The following is a 22604-nucleotide window of genomic DNA, read 5'->3' on the forward strand; positions in this document are numbered from 1 at the left end:
GAGGGAAGGGAAAGGGAGAGCGCCTGCGATTAGTGCGATATATCGATAGGCTGTCATTTTTTAGAACAATCGCATTGAATACATTACAACTGCAACAGACTTCAGACATAGTTGTGACTGAAAAAAACATCGATCAGAATTTTCTCCTCTACATTTAAATAACCACGTGATCGGCATAAACCTTTATTTAGCGTTTTTTATTTTTTTCTTGAAAAATAACACAACATAAAGTGAAAAAGCCTTCCGAAAATAATTACAATGCTACAGGATTGTTGTTGTATTCTAAAAGAGAACACATTTTTACACAAAAGTATATTTTTATATATAATATGTATATTCTTTTGAGGGATATCGGATATGGCAAGGATGGGTTTTCAAGGGAACAGAGAAATGAGAACCAAAATTTTACTCTACATTGCATTCAAGAAGAAAATGAAATTTTAGTAGAAGATACTCACATTTTTCAACAATGAAAAAACAAAATGCTATGTATCAAAGAGGGATGGGGTGGAGTTTGTTCTAGAATATCAACATTGTTCTAAAATGTATCTGTACAAAAAAAGAGCTTGGGAGTAACAGCACCTGAATTGTCATTAGTAGTAATTGAATAATGCACCCTATATGTTACTGCAGCTCTTTGCCAAGCTTAACCACTTGAAACACAGCATCCATATTCCAAATCTAAAATTGTTCTCCAAAAATAGCTGATCTACAACCTCACATTGAGATTGTAGATCAGCTATTTTTGTCAAAGAAATTTGGTGTATGTCAAAATAATAATTTAAAAAAGGAAAAAAAATTTTTTTATCCCAAGTACAGTTGCAACTCAGGTCTGTTTGACTGGGAATAGAGGTTTGAAGTGGTTAAAACCTTACAACCATTCCTTTATTTGCGTGTGGTTCTGTCACCATTCTGATTGCCTTCTCACAATGCTCCTGTACCCTTGACAGTGTCTCCACCTCCAAATGGGATTTGGACTTACCATGCCTTCAGGCGGTCCCCCTATGCTTAATTGATCAAAAATCCAATTATAAATTCAGCTAATAAACTGATAATGGTCGTAGCTGTGTTACTTGATATACATTTCACATTTGGTTGTGGGAACTGGGAAGGGGGGTGGGGATAATTTGTATGTACACTGGCATAAACCACAAAAGGCTTAGACCTCTCCAAACTTAACAAGCATGGCATCAAATTCCCTAACAAACATACCATATTTAGTTGCATTATAAATACATTAGAGGACCAGCTGAACGCACCAAGCCACTCACAACTGAAAGACTGAGAAATTCCTGTGGTGGAATAAAGTCTTGAATATCAGACCCGAGAAGGATAGGGACATTTTGTCATAAAGCACATTGAGCACTTGGTTACCCTCAATTTGCCTAACAGCTAATTCCTATGTCATGTCTGTGCTAGTCATAAAAACCCCAACAAAAAGCACATCCCAGTTTTATCATGCAGAGTCTGCTCCCAAACTCCGAAACTCCTGAGTCTCTTTATCAGTACTTGGAAAAACAAGAATTTTATACATCACTGAACAGAAAACCTTACTCCTGCCCTGATACTCCACCCAACACCAGCAACACCAGTACGTGAGTAAAGCGCTCCCCATTTATGCCCAGGCAGTTCCTCCACAGAGTACAGGTGCAACACTAAGAAGTCTTTGACCTGTGTGACACAGAGACGGTGCCCGTCATGGCTTCCCCCACACCTCAAGCACGCAGCGAGTCAGCAGGGGGGGCTCTAGGATATCCTCTGGATCAGCATTTCTTCTGATAGGCAGTAGAGTGTGTTGACGGACAGCTCAGAGATGAACGCCTCACAGGCCTTACGGGAGACGCCCTTGCATTCACGTAGGTCGAGCAAAGAGATGCAGGCGAGGCGGCGGAGGTACTTCAGACAGTTGTCCGTCAACTTATTGCAGCCTGGGAAAGGAGGATGGTGGAACAAAAATACCAAGGAAGTCAATTCTACTCTAGTAACATTTCAATGACTAGGGGCCAAACAGATGTTTGTTAAATGAGTATTTGTGTTTGTTAAAAAGATTAAAGCTCTATATTTCTATATCTTTGCTTATCTCCATCTCATAAGCGCTTTATTGTTCCAGTTCTGACGGAAATGTAATTTCATGTCCAATTTCTGTTGTTTAACCCGAATCATGTATGGGTTCTCTCTCCTGAAAATGTATTTTCTGTTTACTAAAGAGCTAGAGATATGGGGAAACCTCTATATTACTGAATAAACATACAAATGATTGATATCGGAATATAGAGCAAACACTTATTTGATCAAAAACATATCCACTTTATTGCACCAATAATCTCTTGATTAGATGTGCATGTTTGGGGTCAGCTCTCACCTGCCAAGTGGAGCTCAGTGAGTGTGTTGCGAGTGGACGAGCCCACAGCAGTAAGCAGGTTAATCGACTGGTCAGTCAGGCTGGTGCAGTGGGAGAGGTCCAGTCGTGTCAAAAGGGGCATATGGCGGATCACCAGACGCAGGGTGGCGTCACCGATGTCTAGACCCGTCAGCCGGAAACATTGCATGGTCCGCAGTTGGCTACGGTTGTCACAGCCTGCATGGTGCAGAATGATGGGAGGGGGAAGGTAAATGAAGACCAAGATGTATAAATGTAGGTGGGGGGGGAAATTAAAAACTATGGGTAGAAAGTAGTCGACTAGTTGTTTAACTACCCATCTTTTAAATAATATTTGTACATTTAAAAACCGTACATTGGTGACTATAATCTAGCTGATCTTGAGGCCTACAAAAACGGGGGATTATAAACAAAAATCTTATCAACTAGTCAACTAGTACCAACAAGGTCAACTAGTGGATTTACTAGTCGACTAGTTGAATAGTTGACTAGTTGCTTAAAGCCCTAGTAAAAAGTAAGAGGAGAAAAAAGAAACCGTAGAAGACGGATTAAGTGTGGGACCATTTAATACTTAATTCATAGACACTCCACATACAAACCTAGGGCTCTGGGGCTACAATGGACTCACCTGGTGGGATGACCAAATCCCTGATCTGAGAGTCTTTAACCCCGTCAGACCACCGCAAATCAAGCGAACGGAGGAGAGGACAACTGGGAGAACTGAGAGCTGAAATAGATGACCAGGAACAACCCGACAGCACCAGATCCTTTAGACCTGGAAACAACAGAATCAGCTCAGTCTTTACACAATTGTGTGTTAAAGGGTACTAGCAGTTGGCTTTAATCCTTTAAGACCTTCCAATAACCCAAGGAAACCCTGTATTGAATAGCAGCAGACATATCTCTATACACCCTAAAGGCTGCATGTGCTATTTCACGGGACCACACCAAGGCGCGTCAGTCGCTTCCCGTCTGAAGAGGCCTTAACAGTAACAATGTTCGGTCCTTTTTCATTTTATGTACATTTCCCCACAAAGTTGAAGTACATAAAATGGATTTTAAATCATTTTTATTTTATCCTTTTGTTCCACTTGAAACAAACACTATCCGTCTACTAGATCTAAGTGGTCTCGTGTTACACCATTTGTTTCACTTGGGCTTGGGGAAACGCTCTGTTTAAGATGCTCCATACCTGACATGCGTCCGATAAGCCAGCTGAGCTGTTTTTTGGAGATGTTTGTCCAAGACAGATCCAACGTGACTGGCTGTCGTTTGATGATGCCTGTCAGGGCCTGGGGGGTGATGGTGCGCATGATGCTCAGGTCGATCCGTGACCACAGCCGCTTGTCTAAGCACCTGAAGACAAACACCCAAAGAAGAGGAAAAGCATTGATCACTAATTTCTAGAAAAGCATGTCTCTAGTCTATGCTGAACTGCAGATGTAGAGCCTGGTAGTTATGTGACCTTAGTAAGCACAGTTAGCACACAACACTTTAGATCCAAAACAGTGTAGTGGTCAAAGGTAAATAACAGAAGCAAGTCACTACTGAGGTACAAGAATTCCAGGTCATGCAGGGGCTATAGTCAACCACAGGGTCTTGGTTGGAAATCTTGGAATTGTATTATTTGTTGCTGCATTAGTGACACCTACAGGTGGGTCAAGGCTCTGTAAGGAGCAGAACAGAGAGAATGTACTTGAATGAGACTACCTTTTATGCAGAACCTCTGTTTCGATGGGCACTCTTGGGACGCTTGTTTTACAGCGCCGGCTACTACTAGTAGGGCGGTGTAACCTCACAAAAACGATGCCTAAACCCAACCACAACCTCAGTAAAACTAGGCCTAAACCTAACCCTAACCTGTAAAACAAGCGCCCCTCAGCGACCAGCGACTCCAAGGCTCTGTGAAAAAGATCATCCCATACTTGCACAGGCATTGACCTTAAGCATACCGCGGCCATCTTGCCAGCAAGGTGCTAACTAGATGCAATTTCAGCTCATTCATCCAAACAGAAAACATCAAACACACCAACATTGCAGCTTGATTAAAAGCTTGAATTATCCTCTTTCTATCTGCAAAGTGTTTGATTCATAAAACTCCACTGTAGACTTGTTATGAGCTACTTCCTGTCAAGAACTTCCTTGCAGGCGATTTCTTTTCTCGTTTTTAGTAAAGCAACCTCCTGCTGCATCCTGCATTATGTGCACATTCAAAACAGGTGGTGATTGATATCCAAGCACTCCTAAACTTGGAAAATTTCTTGACAGGAAGTAGCTCATAACATGTCTACGGTGGATTTTTATTAAACAAAAACTTGAACTCGAAAGAGGATAATTCAAGCTTTCCGTTCAGCTGCAATGTTGGTGACTTTGACGTTGTTTAATACAATTAGATAGGACATTTCTATTTTATATTTGGATGAATGGGCTGTCAATGGGAAGTTGCACCTAGGTGTATAAGGTCAATTGAGCCTTTTTGTTGACACTACTACAGTCAGGTGAAAAGAAGCCGTTTCACACTCCATCCGTATCAAGGAGGAATATGCCCCTTCACGGCACAGGCAAACTGTGGGTTAGCCATTGAAAACCTATAATGGATACATAATTGTTTATATATTTACAGTTCAGAGATTCTGAATGTCTTACCATTTGTACCAGTTCTTGCAGACAGCCATGCAGACACAGAGATCTGCTCGACTCAGGTAACGGAAGACAGACACCCACACCTCCCTTTCACAGCCGGGTTCACTCCCTCCATTTTCCCTGTCTGCCTCAGTCCCAGCTTTCTGCAGGGCTGACAAAGGAATGCGAAGAGGGTAAATCTGAGTAGAGGAAGAAGGAGCACCATTGTTCATTTCAGGCCTGCATCTTTTAGGAACCTCCATCTTTTGGGAGGTGCGAGAGCGAGGGGGTGTGTGTCTGCTGCTGCGGGGTTGAGTGTGCTTGTCAGGATGTGAGGGATGTGGGTCATGGCTTCTGATGGACCTGCGGGCAAGTGGCATAGTCTGAATGTGCCTGGCAGCAGCAGCCACACATTGTGGGGCGATGGCTGCTTCGAGTTTGGGAACGATGGCCGTAGGGTCCCGCTTAGCCCTGGATAGTCTCTGGAGTGTCACTTTCAGATAAGTCCCTTTCTCTGTGCCGTCCTTAACTCCCATCTGCCCACCCTGCTCCAGCTCCTCTTCGTCCTCCTCTTCTCCATTTTGGTTGGCTTCCTCGCTATCTTCCCCTTCTCCCCTTTCTTTGGCTGCCCGTCCTCCTCTCCTCGCTTGTGGCCGGTTCTCCTTATCAACTCCTCTCACTCCGTTCTCTCTCCTTTCCTCCTCCTCCTCACTACTACTACTGCTGCTGCTGCTGCTGCTGCTGCTGCTGCTGCTGCTGCTACTACTGCTGCTGCTGCTGCTGCTGCTGTTGTCCTCACTGTCGTCGTCGGCCATCTCTCTGCGGCTCCTGCCGCCTCGCGTCCCTCTCCCTGCCGCTCCTCCACGGAGTCTCACTCCTCGTCCCCTGCCTCTTCGAGGCTCTCCAGAGGGCTCCGGTAGCAGGCTGGGGGAGGGCTGCTGCTGGATGGAAGCCGCACCTCCAAGGGAGCGGCGACACGGGGACCCATTCCCCAAACTGACTCCTCTGCCTTTGGCTCGAGACACTCTACCAGTAGCGGAGTGCAACCGGGACAGGATCTTGGAGCCCACTTGCCTAGGCGATCGGTCTTGACCCGCCTGCTTCTGTTAAGAAAAGGTAAAATAATGTGAATGACATAAGGGGAGATAGAAAGCATGGACCTTTAAGTTTATACTCTGCTGTGTCATAACGCACCCTTCTCAAAAACGTGGCATAACAGGATACGTACAGCTGCAGCTAATAAAATAAATGTTTTATTTAGGTGTACCAGTCAGCAGGCATGTCAGTGCTTGCTCTTTGGCATAACTAAATAAAAAAGGATTCATTCATTGCAGCTGCTTTACCCTGCTATGACATGACATCTGACTGCAGCAATACACAAAATACTATTCACAACTGTGATACAGGTGCGAAGGTGCCCTACTTATTAGGTTTTACGTAATAACGCTTACACTTAATGAGACAGTCAACATTGATACCATAATACATGTCTATTATGTAATAGCCACAGCAAAGTTGTGCTACATGATCTTTGGAAACATATGGGCATTGCTTACCAACAAGAGTTTACTGCGCTCCAGTTTTATCTGTAATGAAAACAAAAGGGTGAGGATAGTGATGAGCAAGACATCCATACAAGCTTGTATTGTTAAAGCATAATACTGCAGTTTTCTGTTGTCCTTGTATTGTTAAAGCATAATACTGCAGTTTTCTGTTCTCCTTAACACATTCTGTACAAAACACGTCTGGAAACGTCATAAGGATCAGAACCGAGTGGTACCTTAGACGTCTGTGGACGTCCTAGCGACGTCCAAACGACACGGGGCGAGATAATAATATTCAGAATTATTCCTTCTTTTTTTTTTGGCATTTCGCTTTTCGCTTGCCGTATGCTAACGCTCTGTGCAAATATTAGCTTGTCATTGACTCCCATGTTAGCACGGCGGAAAGAATGACTCGTATCTCCTCATCCAGGGCGCTCTCCGTGGTGATGAATGGATCGATATGCTGGCGCTGCATTTCTGCTCCTCATCCGTCTCTCCCGCAAAATATGAACGCTTTTTGGAGTTTATATAAATATAGTAAGATGATCGGGGATTATGAGCTCACTTTGTCAAGTCAATTTTTTTAAGAAAGTGTTTCCGGTTCATGGCTTTCAGAGTAAAAGCGATCACTACTCTGGCGACTACTCTGGCACCCCGGAGCGTCTATTTTGATGCACTTCCTGTACTAGATGTGTTAACAGACGGGCGAACACCCCAGGTTTGTGCCGGTGTTCTCAGAACTTTTGTTGGCAGTCGATTAACGTGCGTCTAAACACACAAAATCCTCTTTCATTTAGAGTAGGCTCCCACCCCTAAACCACTCCACACAAATATTGCAAATCATCCATTTCTGATTGAAAACATTTGCATGTCTGCATCCTCCAACCTCTCATTATCACACGCCATCCCTCACCCTCTTCCTCCTAAATTGGTCCTCCAGAGCGCTCGCTCTCTTGCGGTTCTGTTGATGCTGCAGTAAAAGTCTCTGGGAGGGCGGGGGCACCGTGCTTCTGGACGAGCCTCTACCGCGTCTGCCTCTTCCCACGCCGATGCCCTCCCGATGGGCACGCTTGGACGGCCGCGACTTTGTCATCCCTGACCTCACACTGCCCTCATCGCTGGAAGACTGGACCAGGAGACAAACAGCGAAAGAAAACAAAGGTCACTGTCAGAGTCAAAGTAAATCACAGTTTCAATCAAAACAAGTTAAGCAAGAAAGAAATATCATGAGTAAAAACATAAAAATGGTGGTCTACCTCTGAGGCAGATCCTTTAGCCTGGACACATTTGGGACATTCCCAGCAACTGGGCAAAGCCTTGTTTATCTTCCCCTCACGAGACCCCTGCTATAAAAGAGTTATAAAACAGCTGAAACATTTAAACAGCTGTGGCAGACACACCCAACAGCACCCGGTTGAAGGTTCCTTATACTGAAAGTGCATTACCTTTCATATGACGGAGAATTACTAACCTTGATACAGTCAGGATGGGTGATTTGGGCACAGCTGGAACACTCCATGAGGGTGTGAGTAGAAGGGTCAGACTCCTCAGGTTCACCATGACCGCATATGGCACATCGCGCTGTGTTAGGCAACGCGGGCTGGGGAGATGAGATATATCTATCAGTACCTAGTACAGGTAACAATAAGAGCGAACATTGCAACCTCATTTGTCAGCTTAGGTGGCTAGCAATAATGTTCAGAAGTTATGGTTAAATGCAGAATTAGCTTTCTATTTGAAAGGGCCCAGTGCTTCCTCAGCCAATCATTCTGTTCCATACCCTCGGGCTATGGGATTTTAACTCCTGCACGTTTTTACAATCTATGGTTGCAACAAGCAGTGTTGAAATCAAGATTATGTACTAGGAAGCTGTGTTCCAATCTTTGTTTGACATTCTACACACAGTAGCACCGCCCTCTAGGGCCTAGCATTGGCTTTGCGTGGAAGAGGGATGAGTAGAGCTATGAGATTGACAGGTGTAACTCATCCATGTTATTGGCTGAAATTGGTCCAGACCTGCCGAACTAATCACACATTACGTTGTTTTGGTTGGTTGGGCTTTTACACAATTCTCTCAATATTATATATATGATATGTATATGATCCAACAGAAGGTTGAGACCACACACACACACGACACACTACTACTAGACATTAGGCAACAACTCACTGCCAGACACTGTCTCATGACACAGCTCTTCTTCATGCGGCCCGGCCCGCCAAACTTCCTCATGTCGATACAGTATTGGCAGTTGCCGCACTCCTTTCTACGGCAGGCGGCACAGATCTTACACCTCACCCGCCGTCGCCTCAGAGCGGAGATTGAGGAGGAAGCCTTGACGGGTCGTGAGTGCAGGGGCTTGTGGAGGGCGTTCCCAAGCCGAGGACGGTAGAGGACCGCTGGAGGAGGCGTGGGAGGCTTGTACCAAGATGGCTGTGTCGAAGGGGGGGATAAAGAATTCCAACTCAAGTCATACACACAAACCAAAATAGGTTCACGGGAGTAATGATACCATTACTCAACAGATGCAGATTGAACCTTAAAAAAAGAAACAAGACAGACAAGTCTACCTAACATTCTGTTACTAGGTGGCTGAATTTGTGATGATTAAACTCACCCTTTTGGGCCATTTGACAATGGGCTCTCCAGTGTAGGACAGCTTAGGGTTATCATCGGAGTGCTCTATCAGTACAGTCTGAACAGGAGATGGAGAGGAAGGAAGAGAAGCATATTATATCAGTAACATGACACATTAGTCAGAACATGTGACAAGTGTTTACATTTATTAAAGAATCCATATTTGAAGCATATGGATGTGCCTCGAACCTTTCTGGGGTAATAATAATAACTTTATTTATATAGCACTTTTTAAAACATACGTTACAAAATTCGGAAACAACAGTTAATAACATCATCAATAACAGCATAGCAGTGTAATACAAGAATAAAATAAAAACATCCTTAATGTACATGGGAGTCAAGACCATTCTGGGCCTTAAAAGCTATTAAAAGTATTTTAATATCAATTCTAAAAGCCACAGGCAGCCAGTGGAGAGTGGCCAGGATGGGGGCGATATGGGCACGTTTTCTGGTGTTGGTCAGGAGCCTACAAAATAGTCAGCAGCCCTGCCAAGTGCTACATACCCGCATGTCCAGGAGCAGGGCTGAGGCATCTTGGATTCCATCTGGAAGACACTTCTTGTTGGATGGCAGTTCCTCCAGCTTCCCCAACAGGTTCCACAGGCCCTCCAGCTCTAAGGGGGTCAGCTCATGCCGCGGTTTGACAGCCGAGTCTGGTTTTGCCTCATCCTCCTCTTCTTTCTTGATATCTTTGTCCTCATTGTCAGGATCACTTGGGTCATTCCCATTGTTGGCCTGATGCTCTTCACGGGTCAGGCCTGTAGAATTAAAGCATTTTTTTTTTAAGAGAGCGATACTGAAGAAGACTGTAATGTTTGTGAGTGTGTGGGCAAGACAGATTGTGTTTGATTAAGTCACCTATGCCTAGAGAACATTTCTGAAACTCGGGGGTCAGGTGGGAGATATTGGTCAGACAGTAGTGGTATCTCTCCAGGACGTACCAGCACATCTCATAGTAGAAAGGGTAACGAAACTTAGCTGGCACCTACACAGAGAAGAAAGTCTTAAAACTTGATAATCACAGATTCAACAAGTAAGGCTGGGGAAAGATCACATCTATTGATACAAAAAAAAAGGAAAATATCTAATCAACTGAGGAGAATTACTTATATTTAGATTTTGACCCAATTTATCACCAAGCCCTAACCATGACATGGTCAACTTTCACTTAAAGCTGCTATAAGCAATAATATCTCAATTTGAATGACCTTTTAATTTTTTTGGTATTCAGACAGCCAGCAATGGGTAGAATGCTCCCCCCAAAAGATTTGTCTCTGTGACACATCTAGGAGACGCAATCTGCATTCAAAGATGTTCCTAGAAGCTTTGTCATTGGTCGAACAAAAACCGGTCTCAATGACTAACCTATCAGGAAGCAGACAGGCAAATCGACCAATGACAAAGCTTCTAGGAAAATATTTGAATGCAGATTGCGGCCACTAGATGTGTCAGAGACTAACAATTTGTTAGGAGTTCTACCCATTGCTGGCTGTCTGAATACCAAAACAAATAAAAAGGTCATTAAAATGTTGACATATTATTCCTTATAGCAGCTTTAATATTAGTTCAACGTCACCAATAAAAATAACTATTGTTCATCCAACATTTTTTTTAAATACATAATATGAGTGTCCTTATGTATGTCTCCATGTCTGTTAGAGTACGAACAGCTGCAATAACGCTCAGTGACCTAAAGTTACACTGTTGGGCAGCGTGGCCGTGTGCGTCTCTTATGTATATCTGTTCAGCCAACACACACACACACACACACACACACACACACCTCAGTTCCTCAGACGGGTCCGAGTTTTTTAAATCACATTCACAATCGCAAAAAAAGTGCTTGGTATAACTTAACTTTAACACAGACATGTTAAGATAGGCACAGAATAAATATGGAGAATACAATACAAAATGTTCTCAATTACTTGATGGGAAAAGCCTGTGTGTGTGTGTGTGTGTGTGTGTGTGTGTGTGTGTGTGTCTCTGTGTGTCTCTGTGTGTGTGTGTGTGTGTGTGTGTGTGTGTGTGTGTGTGTGTGTGCGTGTGTGCATGCCTCCTTACCCGTGTGCGGTCCTCAATGCTGTAGATGTTAAGCTGCATAGGGATGTTAAAGCTATGGAGGAAATTCCCCCCAAAGACCAGGGTGTCCTGTGGGGTGTAAACTGCATGGATCCAGCCTACAACACAGATAACAGTGGTGGGGGTGAAGAGATAGACAATGCTAAATAATTAAAATGACTTGAGTATATACAAACCATTTTCCCTTTGTCCTGTAGCAATTATTAAGGAGATTGCCGACTAAACAAGTTTTTGAAAATGGTTATGCACAGCCACCTTGCCCACAGTCTGATGCAATTGTATACTACGTATAATTGTGAAAGATTTTCAGAAAATCCCCAAAAATAAGAGGATATGCATATATTGGGTCCATTCTGAGATCTCTAAAAGTTGTTTCACTTGCTGATCAGGAGCTGTGGGATTATCCATTAAATGTTAATTTAAATGTTTATTTCAATGGACCAGTTTGATGCTTTGAATTACTATAGCCACATTAAAAATCTGACCTGTCTGAAGTGAGTGGTGCCACAGCGCCCCCTGTTGGCAGGTACCCTAAACATACCAGTGCATCTTATATACAAGTGAAAAGGTGTACCCATACTCATTCTTCATGCTCTATCTCCGACCGAACCACACTTTTACCACACATCTCTATATGCAAAATAAATTCGCCACCCTCCCCGAACTGACATAGCCTATTTTTTAGCCGTTCAAGTTTCTTATTTACTCTGCAAATATTACTTTTATGAAAATCACGATCGAGCCAGCAGATAAACGGGTGCCACAACACGCCGAGAAACAAGGAATTTAACCACGCTACTTGCATACACTGCAACTCGCTTACAATTCGCAAACCTGGCAACACTGCCTGCCTCTTACGTCACCAGCTCTGCTCCTCCTGGCCTCCGTAGTCCGTCGCGCTCACAATCTGTCGCAGCCATCTTGCTTTTCTTTTGGATGGGCGAGTGGACATTTAATGCTAATAAATTAATTATAGGTCCAGCAAGCAAATCATGATGGTCTGATTGTGCTCAATAGGTCACAATAACATTCCGAAATTAGGTGTTGTGTTTTGTATGGCATTTTCCCCAGTAGTAGTTGCATATCTATCTCAGCTTTTGCCTGATAGCACACATGCTAACGTCAGCAGCCATAGCAACATACAGTGTGCGCAGACATAACATGAGTTGTTTACAACACAAACACACGGCCTTTTCACCACGCAATACACACAACAGCTCGGGAGTTATTAAACCGAACGTGGACGCTGTTTCAGTGTTACATTTGCTGCGCATATCGGAATAATTGTAACGGCATGCATGATAAATGTAACAACGCTAAAAAACACCATTAAACATATCGTTTTCACCTTAAAGCTATTACATTTCATTGAAGCAACTCCTTAGCATTGTTTTCATACCATGGATGTGATAAGATAATGTATCAAACATAAGGGAAATATTCAATAGGATCGGGTGTACCAGTTTGGCCATTTCTTTTTTTTCAATGGGGCAATACATTGATTAAACAAACGTTTGATTGATTGAGTTGTACAACGTTATACAACCCTAAACTAATTTTAGAATACACTACACAATACAATACAATTTTAGAACATATTTTGCACGTTCCATTTTTTTACTCAGAGATCCCTTTAGCTACACATGTAATATTTCCAGGCAACGGACCTACACATGTCAGCTACCATAAACCACTTCAAGTTATTAGGATGAAATAACTGACAGGAGTGACGGTGCTGTGCTGTGAGTAAACTAATAGGGGAGAGCCGCCAAGGATGTAACATTTTGCACGTTTCATTCTTTTACTCAGAGATCCGTTTAGCTACACATGTAATATTTTCAGGCAACGGACCTACACATGTCAGCTACCATAAACCACTTCAAGTTATTTTTTTGATAAAACAGGTCGGGAGTTATTCAACCGAACGTGGACGCTGTTTCAGTGTTACATTTGCTGCGCATATCGGATCAATTGTAACGGCATGCATGATAAATGTAACAACGCTAAAAAACACCATTAAACATATCGTTCTCAGCTTAAAGCAATTACATTTCATTGAAGCAACTCCTTAGCATTGTTTTTATACCATGGATGTGATAAGAAAATGTATCAAACATAAGGGAAATATTAAATAGTATCGGGTGTACCAGTACCAGTTTGGCCATTTCTTTTTTTTCAATGGGGCAATACATTGATTAAACAAACGTTTGATTGATTGAGTTGTACAACGTTATACAACCCTAAACTAATTTCAGAATACACTACACGATACAATACCATTTCAGAACATATAATATTGGCCAATATGTCAAATATGTAAATATTACATATAATGGCATTGAATGGAAGCGGACCATTTGTAACACATGTTACAAATGACCCGCTTTTGCAAGTTTTCTTTGCAGTTGCTTACAGACCAGAATGAACGTGAATTCCGTCTAAACACGATGCAAACTAATGAAGAACATAAGCATGAACACATCCATGTGGATTTTTATTCACCAACACCAAAGACAAAAATTGTACCACACATATACTCCAGGTGTAAAATTAGACGCATTTTGAAGGTAAACACTTCAAACTTCAAACTCCTGGCCACGTAGAGTACGTTGCTGTACACATACTGACGCGATGGCGTCATGGTGGCGTTGACCAATCAAGATATAACGTCCATGTTACAACCGTGAAGCGTTACAACCTTGGCGGCTCTCCCCTACATTTGTTACTAACATTAGGTTGTGGCGAAGTAGACACGTGGCCAGCAGATACTGTGTTTTGGACAAACAGGCTAGGTATTGGTGTTGATTTGGGTCAACTGGACAAACAGCGTGGTGTTGTTTTGTGTCTGTGTTTGTGTTGGAGCGCCTCAGTGTGGCCGTACAGGTCATGTGCAACCTCTTCCACAGAGAGATGGAGACACTAAATCTCAGCTGGACAAACATGTTTGCATGCATGCATCGCTGCCTTGCATGCTGTGTGCTACTGTTGAGTCTGTCACTTACTTTCACTGATTTATGGCATTGTCTTTCTGTTAAAATCCAACTATGTTAATTTAAGAACTCTGGGCATATAGGTCATTGTTTATTCACTGTGCACACGTGTAGCCTATTGTATGTCAGACTGTATGTCTGTCCCACAGTCACAATCCTTTAGTACTTAGGCTGTGGAAATATTCAGGACAAAACAATGGTACATTTCCAATAACCCATTCGTTACTACATGTGGAGTCAACTCCCGCCATTTATTTCTTCCCATAGTGCGTGGCAAAGTCGCTCTGGGATGAGTGCGCGCGTAGCGCGCACGAAATTCTAGTACTCTACATACAGACAGACGGACAAAGCTAGGCATTGGAGTGCTGCACTCTATGGTTGCACCACTCAAAAAGAAAACCAATTTTGCGATCCTGAAGAACGGCTAGTAGGGACACACAAACGCACTTGAATAAACTATTCAATAAACTACTGTATATAGCACCTTTCATTCATGACATGCAGCTCGAAGTGCTTTACAATGCAATAAAGAAAAGAAAATCACAATACTGTGAAGTGAAAAAAGTGAGGGGCGCCTGGTAACTGCTGTAAACAAACATAAAAAGTCCATAGACTTGGATGCCAATGCCATAGGACATAAATTCAAAAGCCAGACGTTGGAGGGGCTAGCTGCCCTCAAAAATAAAAGCAAAAACAAACTGCGGACTAGGAAAAGCCTTTCCTGAATCCACACTTTCCACAGTGACAGTCAACATGGTGTGCGTTTCAGTTGGCATCAAACCCTGCTACCTACACAAATTATTTATTGTTATGGTCACATCCATCATAAACATTTATGGGATTCATGAAAAAAAAAAACATTTTAAGCTGCACCTATGTATGTGGGTGCATGCTTACCTGATGGAATCATGAAGGTAAAGCCCTGCTTGAGTTCTATCCTCTGGCAGTCAAAGCACTTGTCCCCAAGGAAGATGTCTCCCTGTTTTCCTGATAACACCCAGTTCTCATACATCTCCAGGTTCTGGGGGGTGGGAGGTATCAGCCAAAACACCTGCAGAGGTCAGGGGTTAAAACATTACATAATACATAATGCTGGGGTTTGCAAAGCAAAAAAAAATCAGCAACCATAATTGTTGAACCCGCCTTGACTGGAAGGTACAAAGCCACAATGGCTAAGTTCACCTCACATTAGAGGTTACTTCAGTGAGTGACCTTGCAGTAACTAAAAACAATCTAGTCAAAAGTACGGTCCAAGTAGCAAAGGGGACTTAACTGACCTTTTCTCCTCGCAGGATGTGGTACCAAACTGATGTACCCCCAAAATCAATGTGGAAATCTGTGAAGCAGCCCTGCACACTCATCAGACAGTACCTGTATAACAGAGAGAACCACAGAGAAAGAGATGGAGAATGCTGTGGAGGACTGGGTGTGATCAAACGCAGAGCAAAAACAAAAAACAATTAAGTCTTTGCTATGCTTACTTCTGCACTTTGGGATAATGCATATCTATGATGGCATTAGTGGAGTCTCGCTGTCTCTCCTTGAGGTGCCGGGGCCACATGTTATCCACCCAGTCGATGAGGTCCACCTAGGTGATTTAATTAGCAGATTGAAGTGATAAAATAAAATACCAGGTTCTCAGAACATGTACCTGCATATTCAAAGAACCATATAAATGTCTGACATCCATTTCAACCATGATGGTGTCCCAACACTGCATCAGCAAATTTGCCAAACTTTATTTGACCTCACCTTAGTTACTGTTGCTATGCCTGTCAAACTGCATTGTTTTGTAAGCAGGAGTTAATACCCAAGCCAGATCATTTTAGGGATCGCTCATTTTGGTACAAATGTTATTGGAATGTACTACAAATAAACTTGCCGCACACGTTTTTGTGCATACATTTTCTGCATGTGAATGTGCATACTCTCACCGAAGCAGGCCGCTTGACCAGGTTCTCCAGCTTGGTGTGGCTGAACTCCAAACTAATAACGTTATACAGCTTCTCGCGCTCCGAGGGTGGTGTGTCATAGTAACGTCGCCACTGAGCCATTGACATCTCTATGCCCTTCTGGGTGTTCACATCCATCACGTCCACGATACGCCGGCTACCTGTGGGAGAACACAACACAATAAAAAAAATTAAAGACACTTGCATTTGGCAATGGTTTGATATAGCAGAACTTTAAATGCATGTGTGTTTGGGTACTGTAAGTGTAAGATACTAGATAAAAGTGCCAAATGCAGCATATTGCAATCTATGTGGCTATGAAAATTAAAAGGAGTTAATTGTGTGAAGTTTCATTTCGAAAACACATAGGATCAACTTACCAACAAACAACTTGACATCACTGACACTGAAATCTGGGTCCGGCATTCTGAAAGAATAATGATATTTTCAAGTCAGATCTTTACCATTTCTCCATCAGAGTAACACATATTGCAAGTTATTGCAATATGCATGGTTTACACAGTTTCCCAACAACAATGAAAGAACAATATGAGTGAGAAACGTACTCTATGCCAAGGCCATCTGGCTTCTCGAAGACAATGGGGTCCCTGAGACCTTCCCTCTGAATGTACTCAAATGTGAAGTCTAGAAACAAGACACATCCAGATACAGCCATAAAGAACATATTTTTTGATATACAACATCAAGTACACGTTTAAGCAATATTACACGAGAGGGTGTAGTTTAACGTGATTATTGCCACAACAGTAATGCGGTCAGGAACGAGACGTAGTAGAGTTCCGCAAGCATCACTGAAGTAGCAATAATCACGTTAAACCACACCCTTGAGTGTAATATTGCAATTATACAGTTACCCTTAAAACTAAGAAAATCGCTGAAAAAACATTTTTAATGACAGATGTAGTCACTACGACCACAAATGTCCCAAGAAACTAGCTAGCCTAGCCACCGAGTTTGGTGGGGAAACAGAGCTGAATTCTTTGTTTTGATTAGTTGTGGAGTGGTGCTCGTTTGAACCTTTCAACCAAACAGATTGTTTCCTCGAAACGAACATAATAATGTATAAAGAGTGCAACTTCTCTTATAGCATTTGGAATAGAGGTGCTTTATTAAAACTATAGAGAAATTAATCTTAATTCATGGTTATTGGCTTCAATCTCACCATTGCCATCCATGCGTTTGACCATTTCAGAGTTGAATCTTTCACAACACAGCTTTTCCTCCAGGTCAAACGTCCGCTTCCCATCAATTTCATCATCGGAGATTCCATCGTCTTGGTAACGCCGCCGTGTGCCTGTGCGCTAGCAACATAAAACATTTGTATGTTAAGTCAGAACTGGAAAATATATAACCGGACTCCTTGGCTTAAGAGACACTTGCTTCACAATCACATTTGTTTCACAACATACTTCCATCTGGGATATCTGTAGCCCAATCGCTGAAGAAAGATGTCCCTTTTTTTCAAGCTACTTGTCAGGGGATTGGATGGGACCGTCTGTCAATCATATTGACGTGTCTACATGGCGTATGGTAGCTGCGCCAGCAAGAAAGTAAACAACCTCTGCGAACGTCGAAAGTCTTAAGGAAAACCTGATTGACTAGGGTTTGACTGGATAGCAATATTGGAAAGAAATGAGACCATATTTTCATGACAAATTTAGTTCATGAACATGGCACCATGACTACACACATAAAACCCAGAGGGAAGTGATTGTGTCCTAACTCCTAATCATTAAAATAAGATCTGGTTGCAAAAGGGGTGAAGTGGCCCTTTAATGTTTGTAGTGCTAAAATCCGGAAGTGAATTAGTAAAGGGTCCCCTTTCCCAATTTCAGATGCTTTTAAAGGTAGATCTGTGGTCAACACAGGTCAATTAAAGTTTCATGTTTTGTTCCATGACATACTGTAAATTACAGCTATTATCGCAAACCATATATTTTGAAGAGTTATATTAACTCTTTAACGCTAATCCTACACTAATCGTGAGTACGTACGTGTGTGTACGGTTGTAATGCGCGTAACTCATAACCGTTTGACCCACCGACTTCACATTCGACACACGCGTTCCACACCCCCACAGGGAGTGCAGTGCCAGGTATCGAGTCTGTCGGACCCACGGTTCTCCAGAACCACCACGTCAGGCTCTGCCAGTGGGTCTAATGAGGCCAACTACTTTCACCTGTGCATTTTCCAGCCTCAGCCAATTGAGGCTCAAACAATCAGGCTCTGCCAGTGTGCCGAATTGATTGCCAAGTACACTTTTCAGTTTGCAGTCTTCACACACACACACACACACACAGATCTCCATGTGAGACACCGGCTGACAGTTAAAACGGGTGCCATCTGCTATGACAACGTATATCATTAGGTTCCCAAGTTGCATCGTTCCCAAGTAGGCCGGTGGCCGACTGTGACAGGCACGTACAGGTCTAGTTATGCTAATGACGTGTATACATGTCTTTAGAATCAAAACCACGGGGTGCCTTGGACGTGTATAGGCATCTTTAGGTCCTTTTTATTGATATCAAACCATATTATAAAATTTTTAATTAATGCCTTCAGCGCACCTAGACCGTTTTAGCACATGCACACTTGTTTATGATCCGTCTTAATTTCCGACTTCAGCAAGCATCTCGTTTGGACTATTGGGCAACTTTTTTTTTTTATTTACACAAAAGTTATTAATGACTAAGGCCCAGGCCACACGTATGTGGATCTTTTGCTAAACACACATTTCTTTGTGCGTTTGGGCCTTTCAGCCACACGCAAACAGCGTTTTCGGCCACTCAAACGGAGGTTTTTGTAAACGGATAAATAAGTGAAGATTTTCCAAAATATCCGGATCAGTGGAGCCATGCGAAACGGAGCTTTTGAGATGCGATGATGTCACCGCTTATTAGTGCATAACATTTTTACTATAATTAGGTGAGAGATGCAGCTTGTGCCTGCATGGAAACTACACGGACGGATATATCCGATTGTTCATGTTTATACATCACTGACGGATGCCAATGAGAATAACAACTTTAAAACATAATTATGTTGCATCTGCTGCATCCAATAATACATATATCAGCCTACTAGTCCAGTGCGGAATGGTGATTAAATTTGTGTTGGTGCCGAGTGTGAAGCTTGAACAATAGATAAATTGCGGTTCGCTACAGATAAACTGTGGATATAACCCACCTACAGTACTAATAAAGGACAGAGGCCAAATGCCATTGCGCAGTACACCATCAACAAGTCTGTGTGTGCATAGCCATGTGAAACTATATTCTCGTGCTGTATTTTGCCATTTCATGGTCATGGAGGAAGAGAGAATAGCGTGGTTGGTGAGAAGAAAGTATACAGTGGGTCGCCGTGCGCATATATGTATTAGCCTACATTATAACGTGACATTTATTATACAGCTCGAAAATATAGCCACTCTACAAGCTCACAACTGGTTGTGGACACTTCTATAGGTCTGACTCTTCTGGCTATTTATTTCTGTGCAGGACTTGCCAAGACGCCAGAGCAATGGTAAAGTGTCTATCATTTTTTTATTATATGGAGAGAAAAGTAGAGAGTTGGGATTTGGAGATTTACGCACATAGCGTTACATGCTGACAGACAATGAAAGACACAATTTAGGTGGCTTTTAAAATGCGGTACTTATTCCTTCATTAAAAAATAAAATAAAATAAAATAAAATAAAAATAAAAATGATATGATATGATATATATAATGAATCATATTATGTAATGTAACACAAAAAGAAAATACCAATTACCTTCAAGCACGACTAATTGAGTTGAGTTCTAGCTTAAAGTCCTGTGAATAGCTTTTGCCTTCCACACACCCTTCAAAAAGGGCTCACAAGACTGTCTTAATTAAGGCTTAGGGTTGAACAGTTTCCCTTTTTATTATTTATTAAAACCAAATCAGAAACAAACAATTGAACTTGAGAACTGGAATACATGATCAGTCAACCAGCGACTCAACAGTTCATGTGGAAGGCAAACAATAAAGCATTACAAAAGCAGGGGTTAATCTTCCCACAAATACGCGTGCACACACAGCGCCCCCCTCCCTACTACTCTCATTCACCCTATGTGCTGGCTTGGCTAGACACTAGACAGATGGATAAAGTGCAACGCCCCCACCCTCAAATCTCCCTGCCCCCATCGCTTCCACTCAACCGATTATTATTTAGGCTTGGATGCCCATTATACATGAATTATTGCCAGATCTGCAAAATATACAGCAACATAGTTAACGTATATTGAACAAGCACATTATTTAAATGTTTTAACAAATAAAAAAATATGGCGTTATATAAAATATAAAACAAATGTAAAACAATAAATGATTGAGTACACTTTGGCTATATGGCATTATATTATTCATCAAGCAAAGGCACACTACATTCTTGTCTATACATCGTATTATTGCACGTAAATGTGCGTTTTATTTTTAACTTTTCCAAATTTGTAATAATAAAATGTCACTGTAGTACAAAGACAGCGACATCTGAACTCTCTAAAACACAATAATCATGGACAGAAAGGTAATGTAAGGTCAGCGAAATGTATAGTGGTTTGAGAGTGAACTTGAACTTGATCTGACACTGCAGCTGGACAGGTTCATTAGTTCACAGTGAATTTGGCGTTTCATTTGAAGCAGTCCCTCCATGACACAACGTCACAATACGTTGTGTAGGCTCACTACTAGGCTGGTATGGTGCTTTGTCTTAATCCTTGACCCACAAGTGCAACACACATCACATCGCAAAACAATGACAACTGTAAACAGTGTCACAGTTACTACTGCTGCTGGGCTGATTGTTACTCACCAGGCGCTTGCTGTAACGTGTATGCGGATCATCCATGATCACTAGAAGGAAACCAGAGTTCCGTAGGTTAGCAAGATACACTGCGTAGCCAAATGAATATCAAAAATACAGTTTGATAGTATACCAAATCGACTAGCTAGCTGGCTAACGTTGTCTTAGCCTGGGTAAGCTGGCGCTAGTAAGCACAAATAAAACACACTGGTACATAACGCACACACTAATTCAATTTAAACGGTGAGGAGAATATTCGCAGGTAATATTAAGCTCAGTAGCAATTTAGCAAATGTAACTATGATGCTAACACAAACTAGCAGAGGCGTTAAGGCTAGCGTATATACCTATGGTATATACCCCATCGCGCGACCGTTTATAGCTCGACAAAAATGACGCAAATTTTTAAATGGAACAAGCGGCGACCCACTTTTTTGGTCAGCTGAAAGTAACGTTACGTCATTTTTGACGCGCGACGACAACACGGCCGTGTGTGACGAAATAGCTCTTGTTGTCTTGGGAGCACTTGGGAGTCGGACTGACTGCTAACGTTAGCATGAAGCTAGCTGGCGTTCGGTTCCATCCAACGGTTGTTAGGACTGCTCTTCATCCCCTACCTCTCTGTGATGATAAGTCTTCTCTCGGGGCCGCTGGTGGTCAGTGATAGTATTCCTGGGTCCCAATTAAAGCTCTTCTGTATGGACTCTCAACGGAGTTTCTCCCCATGTTTTCTAAACCACCGCCTGTGTTATCACCGTTATCGTTGTTATTGTTCGATAAAGTTCCAAGACGATCAGCTTCGAGCCGCCATTTTCAGATAGGCTCAACACAAAACGCACACAAACCCCGAGGCGCATGAATAATCCGCCCCCTATTTACAACCACCGACCAATCATAGACACAGATATCAGTATAGTACGTTTCTGATTGGATAAAATGTGTGCTTTCGGGGGGAGGGGTACACTAGGGGGGGATAACCCTAGTGTCCCGATTTTAAAGCAAATGTTATTGGGGGAATAAATAAATAAATACATGTATTTATTTTATTTTTTTCAGAAATAAAGAAAGTAACCATCCTACACGAAACGGGCGACAAGCTAGATCGGTATATTTTTGCCGCGCGGCACCATCATACGACGACGTATAAATTAGGATTTAATCTGTTAAACAAGAGATGCACTAGATTTGTCTACACATGTTTACTGCCTGTCTGGATTTTCTTCTTTATTCGTGTGCAAATCCCCGAATTTGCTAATCCGAGAAGCGCAAAATGCATCAAAACGAACGTACCATCTTTTAAAGCGCATTCATATCCCATTGGCCGGAGGGACAATCATGCTCTGATTGGCTAATTGGTAAACTGTATGACAAATATTTGATATATTCTCAAACGTTATTGTTAATTACATCCACGGTTTAGAAACGTATTCTTGTTAATATGGAATATATGTGCAAAATTGTAATTAGCCATGGTTCACATGACGCTCGTACATCACACAGTCATGTTTCATGGCTACTAGCCTATACATTGCTACAATTTCATTTCA

At 42.3% G+C, this 22604-nt stretch overlaps 1 protein-coding gene across 2 annotated transcripts; it reads right to left on the reverse strand.

The window, feature by feature from the left end:
• Positions 1–184: 184 nt before the first annotated feature.
• kdm2ab (lysine (K)-specific demethylase 2Ab) lies at positions 185–21872 on the reverse strand. 2 transcript variants are annotated; one of them, XM_080774730.1, is made up of 23 exons: positions 21675–21872; positions 21067–21107; positions 17395–17533; positions 16778–16856; positions 16592–16638; positions 16194–16372; positions 15741–15847; positions 15537–15630; positions 15157–15310; positions 11252–11367; positions 10046–10172; positions 9692–9945; positions 9165–9242; positions 8717–8980; positions 8018–8146; positions 7803–7889; positions 7460–7672; positions 6559–6588; positions 5027–6105; positions 3573–3736; positions 3009–3155; positions 2363–2578; positions 185–1928 (listed from the first exon to the last, which is right to left on the reverse strand). In XM_080774730.1, exons 2-23 carry the CDS (start codon positions 21100–21102, stop codon positions 1747–1749), a joined length of 3921 nt encoding a protein of 1306 aa, XP_080630856.1. In that variant the 5' UTR covers positions 21103–21107; positions 21675–21872; the 3' UTR covers positions 185–1746. The 2 variants fall into 2 exon arrangements, with proteins under 2 accessions (XP_080630856.1, XP_080630855.1); XM_080774729.1 differs by having other exon boundaries at positions 7803–7892.
• Between the last annotated feature and the right edge of the window lie 732 nt (positions 21873–22604).

This window comes from Protomyctophum bolini, assembly GCF_963924005.1.
Source record: "Protomyctophum bolini genome assembly, chromosome: 10".
In the NCBI taxonomy this organism is placed as follows: domain Eukaryota; kingdom Metazoa; phylum Chordata; class Actinopteri; order Myctophiformes; family Myctophidae; genus Protomyctophum; species Protomyctophum bolini.

What these genes read in the sequence shown, in the direction of transcription:
- kdm2ab (XM_080774729.1), bottom strand. Translation starts at nt 21,102, where the DNA reads ATGGATGATCCGCATACACGTTACAGCAAGCGCCTG. An exon ending in TGATGTCAAGTTGTTTGTTG is followed by an intron (nt 16,373 to 16,591) that starts GTAAGTTGATCC and finishes GTTCTCCCACAG; the next exon opens with GTAGCCGGCGTATCGTGGAC. An exon ending in GGATTTGGTCATCCCACCAG is followed by an intron (nt 2,579 to 3,008) that starts GTGAGTCCATTG and finishes TGCACCATGCAG; the next exon opens with GCTGTGACAACCGTAGCCAA.